Raw genomic sequence first — 15,237 nt, forward strand, 5'->3', positions numbered from 1 at the left:
TGCCTGGGGTAGCAGCGCACTGTGTGTGCCTGGGGTAGCAGAGGCACTGTGTGTGCCTGGGGTAGCAGCACACTGTGTGTGCCTGAGGTAGCAGCGCACTGTGTGTGCCTGGGATAGCAGCGCACTGTGTGTGCCTGGGGTAGCAGCGCACTGTGTGTGCCTGGGGTAGCAGCACACTGTGTGTGCCTGGGGTAGCAGAGGCACTGTGTGTGCCTGGGGTAGCAGCGCACTGTGTGTGCCTGGGGTAGCAGAGGCACTGTGTGTGCCTGGGGTAGCAGCGCACTGTGTGTGCCTGGGGTAGCAGCGCACTGTGTGTGCCTGGGGTAGCAGCGCACTGTGTGTGCCTGGGGTAGCAGCGCACTGTGTGTGCCTGGGGTAGCAGAGGCACTGTGTGTGCCTGGGGTAGCAGCGCACTGTGTGTGCCTGGGGTAGCAGTGTGTGCCTGGGATAGCAGTGTGTGCCTGGGATAGCAGTGCACTGTGTATTCCTGGGATAGCAGTGCACTGTGCTTCTGGTCCCTGTGACAAGTGGTCCGTGCACTGTCAAGCCCCAGAACCCCACTGTGGGCCAATTTTCTCACGGGACCATTTTCATCCCTGTAGCCAGAGCTGCCTGCATCTTGGAAAAGCATGGGTTTTATTCCATCATATTGTCCTTCTGTATGAAGGCGGACTCTGTGGGTCCTTGGCCGTGAGTGACCAGCAGGGGTGAGAGATAGGGCGGCCCCTCAGAAGAACACAGTACTTTTCTCCTGCCATGGAACCTGCTCTGGGAATCAGTTCCCAGGTAGCCCTTGTCTCCCGCATATGCTCCTTTTCTCTCCCACTCTGCCTTGACTGCTGCTTCCTGCCTTCCAGGTTGTTCATCGGGACCTGAAACCCAGTAACATCCTGTACATGGACGAGTCTGGAAACCCCGAATCTATCCGCATCTGTGACTTTGGGTTCGCCAAGCAGCTGCGAGCGGAGAACGGATTGCTCATGACTCCCTGCTACACAGCAAACTTTGTGGCGCCTGAGGTAGAGTCCTCCAAACCCAGGGAAGACAGCATAGTCAGGCTGAGGGAAGCCCACCCTGTTTCCTGTTACCATAGTGACTAGAGAGCTTGGGGCATTGAGGCAGCACGATGGACTCAGCCATGTCCGCAAGAGACGTGAAGGAGAGCCTGCTGTGGAGGGAGAAGAGCACATGGTCGCTCTGGATCACCAGAACCACTCAGTCACCGTGTGTATCTTATCTTCCATCAGGAACACTTATATGGTGCTGATGCACCGGGTTCCTGCTCTAGTGTTTCCATGACAACCAGTCAGCATCCATGCGACTTGGGATGGGAGCCCACAACAGTGTGCACACAAATGCTCACATATGTGCTCCCCACTGTGCTCCCCATCCCTTACCTCAGAGGATTTCCAAAGGGTATCTCATTCCCCTTTCCAGCTTCCTGAGGCCAACTCCACTGGCTTCTGCTCCCACTGATATTTGTGGTAGTACATCAGTCTGGCTTCTTGCGTGAGTTGATGGTAAAGTGGGGCCACAGTGGTAGCAGCAGGGGCTAGCCTTGCTGATGGAGTCGGAGAGGCTCAGGCCCCGTGTTGGACCTCCTGAGTGGAACTGTCTGGTCTGCTCCGAATCCTACGAGGAAGACACTGCTGTGCGCTTTGCCGAGTGAGACTCGGGCAGATTCAGGTCTAAGAGTGACCAGGCAGCTGTATCTGGTTATCCAGGGGTTGTCCAGGCAAGTGAGCAGCCTTGACCCCTTTGGAAACGGCTGGTTTGAAGCTTCGATTGCGCCTCGTTTGGCTGTTATTAGTCCTGGCAGACTGCATACGAGAGCCGTGTTTCATAGTCGAGGAGAGAAAAGCAAAGTCAGTATTTATGTGACTCGGGAAGTCATTTAACCAGTGACTCAGAGTTGCAATTTACTCAGCATTTAATACCTGTCTTGCACTGTGGAACATAGCTCACCCTCGCCTGGGAAGAAACTGAACACGGAGTTCTAATGCCTCATTCAGGCCAATGCAGCAATCTACAGTGACCCGTGAGCATCAGGCTGGGCTCTTCCCTGTCGCTCAAGTGTGAACATACCCATCAGTGTCCCCCATATGGCACCATCAGAATTCTTCCCCCTTAGTCGTCCGTTAGCTAAGACATAGGGTACAGTGGCACACACCTGGTCTCCACTGGGACTCTACCAGGCCGAGGCAGGAAGGGCACCTGAGCTCAGGGGCTGGAGACCAGCCTACGATATGGCCTCATATCTCAAAACACAAACTGCATAAGCCAGGCATCGTGCCACATACAGTGCTGAAGTGGTGGAGACAGAAGGGTGATCAGGTCAAGGTCATTCCTGCTATGTTGTGAGTTCCAGGACGACTCTGAATCCATTAGGTGAAGTTCCTCGCAAGGTTAGATTCATAAAGAGAACAGAATGCGGTTGTCAGAGACTGGGTTGGCCCGTGGGGAATTTGTACTTAACACAGACAAGCTTTAGTTTAGGAGAAGGGGTTCTGGAGGATGGCTGCCCTGCACTGTGAACGTGCACTGAATGGCATCCCGCAATGTGGCTAACATGTCGACGGAAAAGCAGGACTTCTGCCGTCACGCCACATGTCAGGCAAGGGCTGTGCCCCACCCCCGTCTCTGCAGGGGCCACAACATGGTAGACAGCATTGGCTGACCCAGCAGATGGCCCCGCCCTGCCCTGACTGTGCCCCATTCACTCTGACCTGGAGCTGCCCAGTGCAATTCTGACCCTGCCCATTGCCCTTCCAGGTCCTGAAGCGACAAGGCTACGACGCAGCGTGCGATGTCTGGAGCTTGGGAATCCTGCTGTACACCATGCTGGCTGGGTAATGGAGGGCCCCAGGGCGTCACCCCTCCCTCCTGGTGCTTGTGTGTAAACACACCCGCACGTCTGGGTTAGGGTGACTATTCAAACCCTGTAGGATAAGGAAATGACATGGACAGTCAGCTGTGTGGTCTTTATAAACTCAGCCCACAAACAAATACCCTCCACAGACACCCCCCCACACATACACACACACGTTCCCTCTGCCGCCTGAACCATTCTCTTGACAGGAACGCTAGGAGAGTTGCATGTTCCTCTTCTCAGGACGTGTGTGCTGATGCATGTCTGAATTGTGTGTATGGTGTCGGGGTGGTGGACATGGACTATACCTGACATGTGTGGTGTGACTTCTGTAAGTTCAAGAACCAGTCTACCCAAGAGCCAAGACTCGGTGGTGGAGTGGCACCTGGGTCCCTCAGACTTCATATCTCAGATGTCCGGCCACTGAACCACTCTCTCATCATGGATACCAAATCTCCATGCAGACTCTCTGCCATCCTGGCACCAGTGTGACCCAAAAGGGCCAGGAAAGTGTGCACACGAGAGTGGACTTCCCCGCCCTTCTTGTTGACTTCCAGCACTGACCATGGCACTAGGGCACACACCATTCCTTAGCCTGAGCCCTAGACTCGGGGTAGAAAGAGGCAGGCATTGTTCGCCCGGCAGAAAGCCCTGAGGTGGAGCTGTGAGCTCAGTGCCATCAATCGTCCCCAACAGGTTCACCCCTTTTGCCAATGGACCAGATGATACCCCCGAAGAGATTCTGGCTAGGATCGGCAGTGGGAAATACGCCCTCTCTGGGGGGAACTGGGACTCCATATCTGATGCAGCCAAAGTGAGTATATTTCCCAGTATTGTTACCTCCTAGGCTTGGAGGATCTGCCATAGGCATGCTGTTTGTGAGGAAGCCGGACCTTCCTGTAAGTTCCACCCATACAGACGTTATAGAATTATTCACAGTGTTTCAAATGTTTTATTTAAAAAAAAATACCTTCTTCATGTTGCTAATGTAGTAAGGTTCTGCAGAGAAGCAGAACCAGTAGGAACTGTGGGCATGGACGGAGATACAGACACAGGCAGATGTAGACGTGAACAGCTAGGGAAGCCCACAGAGGAGCGGCGGTTAGGGAGCTGGCCGCTGCGACCAGGGCTGCAAGCCTAACGTTGGCAGAGTGACTGGCAGCTCGGGACCCTGAGGAAGAAGAGACCTGCAGGTTAACTTCAGAGCCTCTGTGGCCAAATTGCCTCCTCTGTAGGGGTGGTTCCGGACGACCGCCCTAATGCCTGCGGCACATTTGTGTTGGTGTAAAGTCTCTGGTTTGGACTGGCCTGGCACGCACACTTTTCTCACCAGGTCACCATCCTGCCCATCCCTCCCACTCCTGTAGTAAAACAGTACACTGTTGGGCTCAGCGTGTAGGTCAGTGCACAAGCCCCTAGTGTTTGCAAGGTGCTAGCTCCACCCAGTGCCGGAAAAGTACACTACAGTATGACCCCAGCAAGCTGTGCCAGCAGCCTGTCTTCTCTGTTGCTATAAAAGTTCTGAAGGAGAAAGAAGGGCTCTGAGTGCCCTGTTCCTGTGCATGGTATCCCTTGAATTTATAGAAGGTAGCTGCTTTTATTAAATTAGTATTTCATTCCAGGACAGGCTCCAAAACCACAGAGAAACCCTGTCTCAAAAAACAAAAAAACAAAAAAAAAAAAAAAAAACAAATAAATTAGTATTTCAGCAGCTTATGTGTGCCGTTTGAAACACCTTTACTGTAAAATCTGTCTGCTGCTAAGTCAGTAATCCTTGACACTCTAAATACATTCACATATTCATAAACCTAGATTTGACCCAAAATGCAAAGAATCACCTCATAATTATATATAGTTCTGTTCTCCTGGGCAGTCCCTGGCCAGCCCAACACCACATCCCTCTTCCCTCTGAACCCTTGGCAGGACGTCGTGTCCAAGATGCTTCACGTGGACCCGCAGCAACGCCTCACAGCAGTTCAAGTGTTGAAACACCCGTGGATTGTGAACAGAGAGTACCTGTCCCAAAGTCAGCTGAGCAGACAAGATGTCCATCTAGTGAAGGTACCTAATGGCCAGACCCTGGCGGTGGGTATGGGAATCCCTGAGCAATCCCTGAGGATAGTTTCTCACCGTTGGTAAGCAGAGACTGTAGCTCGTAAGGTCACCAGCTGTAGGTACACGAGTCTCACTTCAGCACATGTACAGAAATTGTGTTTGGTACCATGGTTGTACAGCCCTATAATCCAGAGCCCTCATTTCTGGACCAGAAGTCTGTAAAAGTCTCTTTATGCTAGCAGTCTCTGGCGGGCAGCCCCAAAGTCCAGGCAGTACTGCCCTGCTAAGGAGTGCATGCAGTCCCAGCCCAGTCCTATGAGAAGTCCGTCCTGGGTCTGTCTTGACGGTGTGGAGCTACACCAAGGTGAGCCCAGCTGCCAAGTTATTGCAGACTGCTTCAGAGTGCCAGAGCCTAAGAAACGCTGGCCACAAATTCCTGGGGACCTAACTGGCCCCCAGACACATCTGCCTTCCAGTCAGCAGTAAGATGATGTCATGAGCTCCCAGAAACTCCACTCCAGTCTTAAATACTCCTAAGGCACAAGCCCCAATTGGGCCTGGGTATCACGGTAGTGGCCACCATTTGTGGGCTGATTATGTGGGCATGGCAGGATGCCCGCTACCCTCAGTGCACCAGTAATCCTGGCTTCCCCTGCTTTATTGGGATATAAACTGAGGCTCTCAAGGCCCTGTAGCTCAGCTTCCCATTCACGAGTAGATGGGCACCATGCTCACCTACCCCCCTTCCTCTTACAGGGTGCCATGGCCGCCACCTACTTTGCTCTGAACAGGACCCCACAGGCGCCAAGGCTGGAGCCTGTGCTGTCGTCTAGCTTGGCCCAGCGCAGAGGCATGAAGAGACTCACGTCCACCAGGTTGTAGTGGCCGGCCAGGCCTGCCCTCCAGCCTCAGCCTCCCTGCCCAACGTCCTCTCAGGCTCCCGGACGCCACACACAGGTCCTGCTCATGGGCACTTGAGTGACCATGATTCCAGCACAAAGACGGATCTGGCCTTGGTTATCTGTCTCCTTTGCAGCCCTGGAGAGGGTCCTGCCCAGGATGTCTGAGCCTTGCTGTGCCGACCTCACCGCCGCCCGCTCTCCTTTTCTCCTGAGTGAAACCAAATGAACCTGTCACCTCATAGCACCCTGCTGGAGCCTGCCTGAGCTCGCTCAGGGCTTTTAGTCTTTTCATGTCATAGCTTATGTTCAGTGCAAAGCATTTCTGCCATCCTGAAGTCAGCTGAGTGGCCAGCCTCTCACAGCGGTGTCCTGCTGTGACGTTAAGAATGTCGGTGCACGGTCCCTGCCAGGGGCCTGCAGAGCTGCCCTAGAAGAGCGGGATGCTCCTGGCCGTTCTGATGTCACCACTGGCTGTGTGATGGCATCCAACTTACATGCCTGTTCTGCCCAAAGTTACCCAAAGAGTCCCTCGCCATCCTCTGGTTCACAAACGAGATGCTGGGCAGCCTCTCGACTCTGTTACTCACTTGTCAGGACGGAAGCACCCAACCCAAGAGTTGGGGTGACTGAGTCTGTTTGAGAGCCAGATTCATGACGGTTGAGAGGGGAGCCCCAGGAAGCTGCCTGGCAGAGCCAGTGCCCACTGTATTGCCGCTCCCCAGCGTTCTGGCCCCGAGGACACTGAGCATGTGGGGCTCTGCCGTTGTCACTTGGGCTGGCAGCTGTGCACGTGTTTGCCAGAGGTGGGGGCAGTGGATTCAGTCTCTGTTTCCTAGTCCGCGGAGAGACCGAGGAAGTGGAACTGTATCTCCTTCCCCAGTTCTTTCTTAGCCCTACTGAGGGCAGGAGAGACACCTGAGCCCTTTGGCCTCAGAGAGGCAAGAGGTGCCAGGACAGGCTGTCCACAGGAGTGACGCACTTCGTAGAAGCCGTGGTCCTGTGTTGCATTTTGTTTCTGTTGTGTAGACCTGTCTTAAAGTCACACTTCACCAATAGTGTTTTCAGGGTGCAGTCCGTGTGGGGAGCAGGCGTGATGCGGAGCAGGCTGTCTGTGCACTCTTCTTGCAGAGTAAGCGAGTGAGACCCTTGCTGCATGGCAGGCCCCACTCAGCCTGGCCCTGGAAGAGGGGCTTGTGTGTCCTCCAGTCTCTCTGGGGGGTGCCAAGGATACCCCCGTAGTGGGCTCAGGTCAGAGGACACTCCACTGTGGCTCAGAAACTGGCAGTCTGAGGCCAGCCCTTCCACCCAGGAGGTGTAGGAAGCACCCGTTAGTCACATAAGCTTGTACTGGGAAGACAGCAAGCGGCCACAGCTCCTCCGTGCCTCACTTAGGTCTAGGACCCAGCACCCGCCCTCAGTGCAATGCGTCGAACATGTTTCAGACCTCAAAGTGTAAACTCATTTCACAAGCTTTAATTATTCCACTGCACTTTCGTTTGGGAGTTATAGACTACAAAGGGTGGGAGCAGTTGGTGACTGTGTGCCATGTTCACGGTGTCCCGAGGGAAGTCCTCATAATTTCTCAATGGAAAATGCTCTGTCCAAGGCTTAAATCACTTCCCTATTAATTTCTGAGGTCTGACTCCTTCCATTTCGGATAGAAATTGAGAGGGAAAGAGTAGTGGGTAGTCTGTGGTAGATGCAGTCCTCTTAGAGATGAGCAGGAGACCCGGAATCCTCCAAGGGCCTCTCGGCATGCATCACGGACGAGCTGTCCACGGCCTTTGGTCTGGGTTTGTTTGCAGCTTCAAATCTATGAGTTTTATCAAAGAGAAAGAACGAGAGAACGCTGAAGGCATTGCTGAGGAGGTGAGCATCTTGTGTCCCCGCTGGTCACATGGTCCCATCACCTCGGTGATACCAGGTTATCTGCCTTACCCTCACTCTCACCAATGGGGTGGAGGAGGCCTTCACACCAAACCCTGTCACTGACGTGTCTGTGAAGCATATCGCTCATCTGTAGAGGATGCTGGCTCAGCCCTGCTATGTTGAGAGCGAAATACCTCGACCTTCCCACCCTCGCCCAGCACACGATACTTGAAATCTTCGGTAGATGTGGCAGGATGATCTGAACCCCTGTTCAGACTGCTGTGGCATGTAGCCCCACTGTCCCCTGCATTCACCTCCCCAGTGAGCCCTTACCCAGCACAATGAAAGGTCCTCTGTTCTCTACACAAGCAACCGAGGCTCCCCCGCAGCCCACTGTCACCCCCTGGGTCTTGGGGATTCCTCACCTACATCCCAGTCCTCCTCTGCCCCTACTGGCAGCTCCTGACCTATCTGGGATGAGAACATGATGAGTACCCCTACTGAGTGGGGGTGGGGACCTTGTCACATTCTACCCTGAAGTCAGTGGAGGGCAAGCCATGAGCGTCCACTGTCCTACAGTCAGAATGTGTGGTTTAAACTACCTAGAAGCCCCAATTTGGGGGATATTGCCTGGCTTTTTAAGTGAGGATAGTATCTTGTGCTATCTAACGTTGGCAGTATTTATAAATGGCATTCTTCCTTACGATGCCCTTTGGGGTTTTCCCTGCGTTGTACTGATCTCTCAAACCCAGGAGAAGAACGCCAGGACCCTTCATCCTCTCTGGCTTATTTTGCCACCCTTCACCACCTGCAAGACTGTGAGACACCCGGAGTGGGAAATGACTCTGGGCCCTGTGTGGCAGGGAAAGGTGGAAGGCGAAGCCAGCGTGGCTCATCCGTGCAGGTGGCACACCCTGCCCACCCTGCTCCCGCCTGGCACTGCATTTACACGCTCAGCAGTGACGCTCACAGCTCACTCTGTGTCCACGTTTTCTGTCTGTGTTTGAGACGGGCGGCCACTGTACAGATATTTATTATGCTTTCCAGACTTTCCCATGAGATTTTTTGAATAAACATGGATTTTATGAAATGTAATCTTTTTCTGGAATAGCGAGAACCTTTGCACTTTCTATGCTGCTGCCAATAACAGTTCTTGGGCCAGCCCTCGTTCCTCTGTCTCGTTGACTGACTCCAGGTCACTGTGAACCTCTGCTGCCATCTAACCTTGTGGGGGGTCCTTTCCCCTTCACAGCCTTGCATACTTCCGTGTGTGCACCTGCATTGGGGAGCTGGAGTAGCGTGAGCTGCATGGGTCTATCCACTTTAGAGTGTGTGTGTCTGTATGCATTCATATGTGTACATGGGAAAGTGGCTCAGAATACCGTCCAGATCCACTTTCAGAGCCATGTGTGTGGTGTGAGTTTATGCATACAATGAGCAGACATGAATGTTCGAGAATATGTGCACACATGGAAGCTTTATGTATATATGTTTGTAGGCATGTGTAGAAAGGTATGAGTTGGGGGCATATTTGCACAAATGCAAGTAAGTGTGCATATATACATATATTTAAATGTGTGTAATCTTAGTGTATGAGATGCTTTCCTTTGTTAGGCTGGGAGCAGGTAGAAGTTACAGCAGGAAACCAAGGGTCGCTCTGTCACCTGACCTCACAGCTCCTTCCTTTCTTATATTAGGTGTAAAATGAGCCTCCACTGCTGGTCTCTGACTCCTCTGCCTAACTTGGAGTTTGGTGAATTCCTAAGCAGTTTGTGCCAACAGGCAACACACAAATGCCTCCTGCTTGCCCTGCTGCACCGTGTCCTGCCAGTGTCATATGAACACAGGGGCATGCTTAGCCAGCCTAAAAGCCCGTGTGCCAGGCTGCTCCAGTGCAGACCAGGTCTTCCTGACCCTGTTGGAGATCTGAGCAGGCAGGGGCACCAGGGGCACTGAAGGGATTTCAACACCATAATAAATGTACAAGAGCCAGCTCCTGCCCTCGGTGTGCTCACAGATGCCATGGAGACAGGAAGGGAGCCTCTGGTCCCCTAGTCCAGTTTGCACCTTAGCTTCTCTGTCCCCAGTCTGCCACACAGATGGGTTCCAGGGTTTTGATACTGGCAGGGGCAGCCCTTTCCCACCTGCTAAGTCCCATGAAGGGTGGGTCTGCCTCCAGCCTTGGGCCTCTGTCTTTTCTTGACTGCAATTTCTTGACCTTTGCCCCTCTTGCAGGCCACCAGGGGAGCCTGCCAGTCCTGAAGATGGTAATCAGGTTCCCAAACTGCCCCCCTCCCGGGAAGAGACCACACAGTGTGAGTCCCATAGGTTCAGCCGTCCCAAGGGTCTTATAAGCTTTACGGTGTGATGGAGAAGAGCCAGGTGGCTTTACATCAGAGCTAGGGACTCCTGGATCAGGAAACATCAACCCTTAAGAAGAGCCATAAGCAAGCCCACCCGTAATTAACACCAACGTGAGCTTTGACTACAAAGACACCAGATGGAGTCTGCCCTTGTTTAGAGAGACAAGTCACTGTCCTCCACGGTCTCTCTGCAGATGTCCTTAGAGAGTGAGTCAATCAAAATAGCTGTGACAGCAGCCTGCAAGAGGCCAGGAGACCTGTCCCCCTCCTCCGCACAGTGAGCGGCTTTATAAATCCCCAATGCTGACTTGAGTGTCCTCTACGGATCTGCTGAGCCCAGGAGAAGGTGCGGCTTGTGCTGGGCCATCACTGTATCTCCTGCTATTTCTGTCCAGACGACGGCCCTCCTGAGCTCAGCTGCATCCAGGCAGTCCCTGTCCCCAGAGCATGGCACGTGACCCTCTGCATATGTGCCTCTGGAGATCATTTTCCTCAAAGCTCAGGCAATTGTCCACCCTAAGAAACCACAGGGTACCAGCAGGTCTGTTGGAAGCAAGTCTCAGAGTGTCCCACCTTACTCTGGGACTCGGGAATCACCCGAATTCGGGAATCAGGAGTTCTAGTAGTTAAGGCCATGACCTTCCAGGTATGATGGCTAAATCTCTCCCACAAAGCAGACCAGATGACCTTCAGCCATTGCGGCCAGAGACCTGACACTGTGAGGCTTTTCCAGGTGAGATGGTATACAAGTCACCTGACCAAGGAGCTCTGTCTGCTTGGTCATAAATGCGGTTCTAACTCTTGAGAATCAGGCACCTGGTGGCATGCAGAGGAAGAAACAACAACCTGCAGGATGCAGAGCATGCTGAGATGGCCAGGCCTGCAGGGGAGGGACAGAGAGCAGAGGAGGCTGCTGGGTACTGGAGCAGCTGGGGAAGCAATGCACAAACCAGGCCCTGGCCCTGCTCCTACAGCCGCCTCCTCACAGTTACCCTTTTACCTACTTGACCCCTTCATGGCCGGACACCAGGACCTAAGACAGTGGCACCCGCCTGTGGTTCCAGCAGCTTGTGAGCCTGAAGCAGGGGGATCACCGGGACCCAAGAGTCGGAGGCCAGCCTGGCCAACACAGCAAGATAAAACTGCAAAATATCGAATTTAAAAAATACATGTGACATCTGTCCAGTGTGGATGTTTGTCACTCTGCTCCGGTGAGAATAGACATCAAGTAAACAGACCAGGCAGAAGTCACCTTCCATGAGTTCTTTTCATCGCACAATTTAGACAAGGGTCACCTCATCGTAAAACCAGCTTAAGCTCAGCCATGTTGTCAGCACCAACTAGGAACAGGTCCCATCTGCCACACCGCGTGGTGCTCCCGTGTTCTGCCCTAGAGTGTGGGGTTGCTGATAGAATTGGAAACCCTGGCCACGAGCAGACTGGACAAAACCCACAGGCTGCCATACTCCATGGTGGTGTTTAAAACTCAGGACCCAGAGACCGGATCCAGCAGGATTTGCTTTTCAGTCCTGAGTTTCAGCTGAAAAAGGTGAGTGTGTGTAGTAATAGGGGCGGCGGGGCTGCGTCCCCAACACCCCAGCCGCCTGCCCGGCTAGCTTATGCCCCGAAATAATTACACAGACACTGTATTCTTTTAATCACTGCTTGGCCCTTAGCTCTAGCCCTTACTGGCTAATTCTGAAATCCCAATCAACCCATCTCTAATAATCTGTGAGCACCAGTCTTAGCGGGAAGATTCTAGGTCAGAGCTTCATCGCGTGTGTCTGCCCGGGATCGGGGCATGGCGTCTCTGCTGAGGCGTCTGCTCCCGAGAGGAGAGCTGTCGAGTCTGACCTCACTTCCTCTTCCTCCCAGCGTTTTGTTCTGTTTACTCCTCCCACCTATCTCCTAACCAATGAGAGCCAAGCAGTTTCTTTTAATTTAACCAATGACCTTCCTCCATCAAGTGTGCCCTCAGAAGGTGAGTGAGTGTGCCCTCAGAAAGTGAGTATAAGTGTGCCCTCAGAAGAAAAGAACATTCACTCAATTGGGACCAGATGGACTACTCGCCCAAATCTAAAACATTTGAACTGTGCTGGCCATGTAACCCTAGCCCAGTTCGGGGCACTGCCACTGAAATCTAGAAAACCTCCTAAGAATGTCACAGCCATAAAGTCCTCGGCACCATGCAGGAACACTCACTAGGTTTGATCTTTGACCTCTCTGGAACCATGCCATGCCAGCGTGGCAGTGCTGGGCTTGGTGTGTGGCTGCGGAGGACCTCGCCTTTCCAGCCAGCCTGGGCTATGCAGTGAGAGTTTGTCTCAAAGGAAAAAATAATGAGACAATGCATTTTCTCTCAGAACAGCCCCAGCTCCCAAGCACAAATAGTCCCTAACCCCTTTTAAAACAGAACCTCCCCTGGCTACCACGTGACACAGGGTCAAAGCTAAGTTCATGTGAGTTGTTCTCCCGTGGCCCATATCTGAGCCTCAGCTGCTACTGGAGTTCAGGACAGACTGCCCAAATATGGCTAGCAGGCTTCTGAGAAATCAGCATCTGGAAGGCATCTCCCACCCCATCCCCTAATGCAAGGCATGACTCACTCCACCTGCCCCCTCCCTGTTCCAGGAGAGTGGGGTCCTTATCCCCAAGTCGATCTCTCTCTGGGTACTAGATCACCAGGCCTCCCTGCAAGTGCTAGATCTGACTCTAGAGGGCGGTAAATCCAAGGCCGCAACACTTTCCTGCTCAGATCAGCTGGTAATTAGAGCCTTTCCCAGCCTGTCCCCTTTAATAGCTCTCTCAGAAGAAGGGTACTGCACCAGACGGAGCCCCCAGGGAACACTGCAGGCCAGGCCAAGCCAACTTTTGCTTCTGGTTCCTTCTACAGCCTGGACAGGCGACAGCTGGCCCTGAGTTCTGAGCAGAACTTGGAGTCTGTGCTCTGATGGTCTGTACTGGAGATGCTGATAATCCTAAATCTACCCTAGACCTGCCCAGGAGAAGGTGTTGATCAGAGTGTGATTGGCTGCATAGAAACCCAGGGTGTGAACACAGGTTGTTCTTTGTGTAGGGAGTTTAGATACCACCTTTAAAACACCTGCTTAATAAATACTTTAGGGAGGTTGCAGGGAAGTTTCCTTGGTTTTGTTGAGACAGAATGTCTTTCCCCATACAGGCTGGCCTTGTGTCTTATGTCTCCACCTTGAAGTAGATGTTATTCTTTTGGCTACAAGTCAACGCTTCTCCTTAGTGAGCTTTCAGTGCTACCCCAAGGCTACCTGGGGATTGGTTTTGTCTTGCAGGGCTCATTTTTGTAAGGCGGGCTTTTCATTTGCACTGTGTGTGAGATATGACCCCCATTGAAAAGAAACCAGAGGAGTTGCATCTAGACAGCAGAAGGCGGCTTGTAGACGCCTCGGAAATCAACAAGAACCCACCCATCAGATGTAAGGAGAAGAGGAGGGATGATAGACAGGGAGGCAGTGGGGGGTGTTTGAATGGGCATTGTCTCTCCTGGATTCACTTTGCTGTGTTCTTCTAAGGACACAAAGCCACAGTGGTGAAGACCTCTTGGGCTCAGGCAGCACAGGTCACATCAGTGGCGGCAAGCTGGCCTCATCAGGTGGTGTTTGCAGTCAAGGATACTATAAGATTATGGGGTGCAGTGGTCTGATTAAGAGTGGCCTCCATTGGCTCATTTGAATGCTTCGCCCTGAGGGAATGGAACTCTTTGACAGGCTTAGAAGGATTGACAGGTGTTAAAGGAAGTGTGTCACTGGGGGGTAGCCTTTGAGGCTCCAAACCCCCCCCCCCCCCCCCGGGCGGATCCAGTGTCTCTCTCTCTCTTCCTGCTGCCTGAGGATCAGGGTGGAGCTCTCAACACTTCTTTAGCGCCAAGCCTGCCACCATGCTCCCCGCTGTGATGGTGAGGAACTAAGCCACTGAGACTGTAAGCATATACCCAATCGAATGTTTCTTCTACAGTAGTTGCCTTGGTCAAGGCGTCTCTTGGCAGCTGTAGAATAGTCACTAAACCTTGGGGTCATGGGTATAGAGATACAGCAATGTCGGTAAAGTATCTGCCACACAGCATGAGAACCTGAGCTGCACCTCCAGCATCCCTGTAAAAAAATAACCCAGGCATGGTGTTCCTATGCCTATAGTCACAGGACCGGGAAAGGGACCCAGGAAGACTCTGGGAACTCGCTGTCTCACTAACCTTGCCTACTCAGTGAGCACAGGCTTAGCAAGAGACACTTAATGCAAAACTAGTGGAGGAGCGAGAGAAGACACTTGACTTAAACTTGACTGAACTCCACATACACACACTTGCATGCTCCACACACGTACACACACACATGCACACCCACACATGCATGCTTCACACCCACACGTGCATGCTACACACACACATGTATGCTCCACACACGTGCACACACACACGTACATGTTCCACACACACATGTATGCTCCACACACGTGCACACACACACATGCATGCTGCACACCACACGTGCATGCTCCACACACATGCATGCTCCATACACACGTGCACACCCACGTGCATGCTGCACACCACACGTGCACACCCACACGTGCATGCTACACACACACATGCACACCATACATGCATGCTACACACACATGTGCACACCCACACGTGCATGCTACACACACGTGCACACCCACACATGCATGCTACACACCCACACGTGCATGCTCCACACACCACACGTGCACACCACACGTGCATGCTACATACACACGTGCACACCCACACTTGCATGCTCCACACACGTGCACACCCACACTTGCATGCTCCACACACGTGCACACCACACATGCATGCTCCACACACACGTGCACACCACACTTGCATGCCTCACACACACGTGCACACCACACTTGCATGCTCCACACACCACATGTGCACACCCACACATGCATGCTCCACACACGTGCACACCCACACTTGCATGCTCCACACACGTGCACACCACACATGCATGCTCCACACACACGTGCACACCACACTTGCATGCTCCACACACACTTGCATGCTCCACACACACTTGCATGCTCCACACACGTGCACACCACACATGCATGCAGCACACACACGTGCACACCACACTTGCATGCTTCACACACACGTGCACACCACACTTGCATG

At 52.9% G+C, this 15,237-nt stretch overlaps 1 protein-coding gene across 4 annotated transcripts in view; it reads left to right on the plus strand.

Annotated features, from left to right (window-relative positions):
- Rps6ka2 (ribosomal protein S6 kinase A2) overlaps positions 1-8,790 on the plus strand; it is a 270,352-nt gene extending 261,562 nt beyond the window's left edge. For all 4 annotated transcript variants that reach the window (XM_075951153.1, XM_075951172.1, XM_075951161.1 and 1 more), the window contains 5 exons: positions 858-1,019; positions 2,773-2,849; positions 3,566-3,683; positions 4,793-4,930; positions 5,681-8,790. In XM_075951153.1, coding sequence (XP_075807268.1) covers positions 858-1,019; positions 2,773-2,849; positions 3,566-3,683; positions 4,793-4,930; positions 5,681-5,806 — 621 coding nt within the window. In that variant the 3' untranslated portion in view covers positions 5,807-8,790. The remainder of the gene's footprint in view (positions 1-857; positions 1,020-2,772; positions 2,850-3,565; positions 3,684-4,792; positions 4,931-5,680) is intronic.
- The last annotated feature ends 6,447 nt before the right edge of the window (positions 8,791-15,237 follow it).

Source organism: Microtus pennsylvanicus, chromosome 1 (assembly GCF_037038515.1).
Source record: "Microtus pennsylvanicus isolate mMicPen1 chromosome 1, mMicPen1.hap1, whole genome shotgun sequence".
Taxonomy (NCBI): Eukaryota; Metazoa; Chordata; class Mammalia; order Rodentia; family Cricetidae; genus Microtus; species Microtus pennsylvanicus.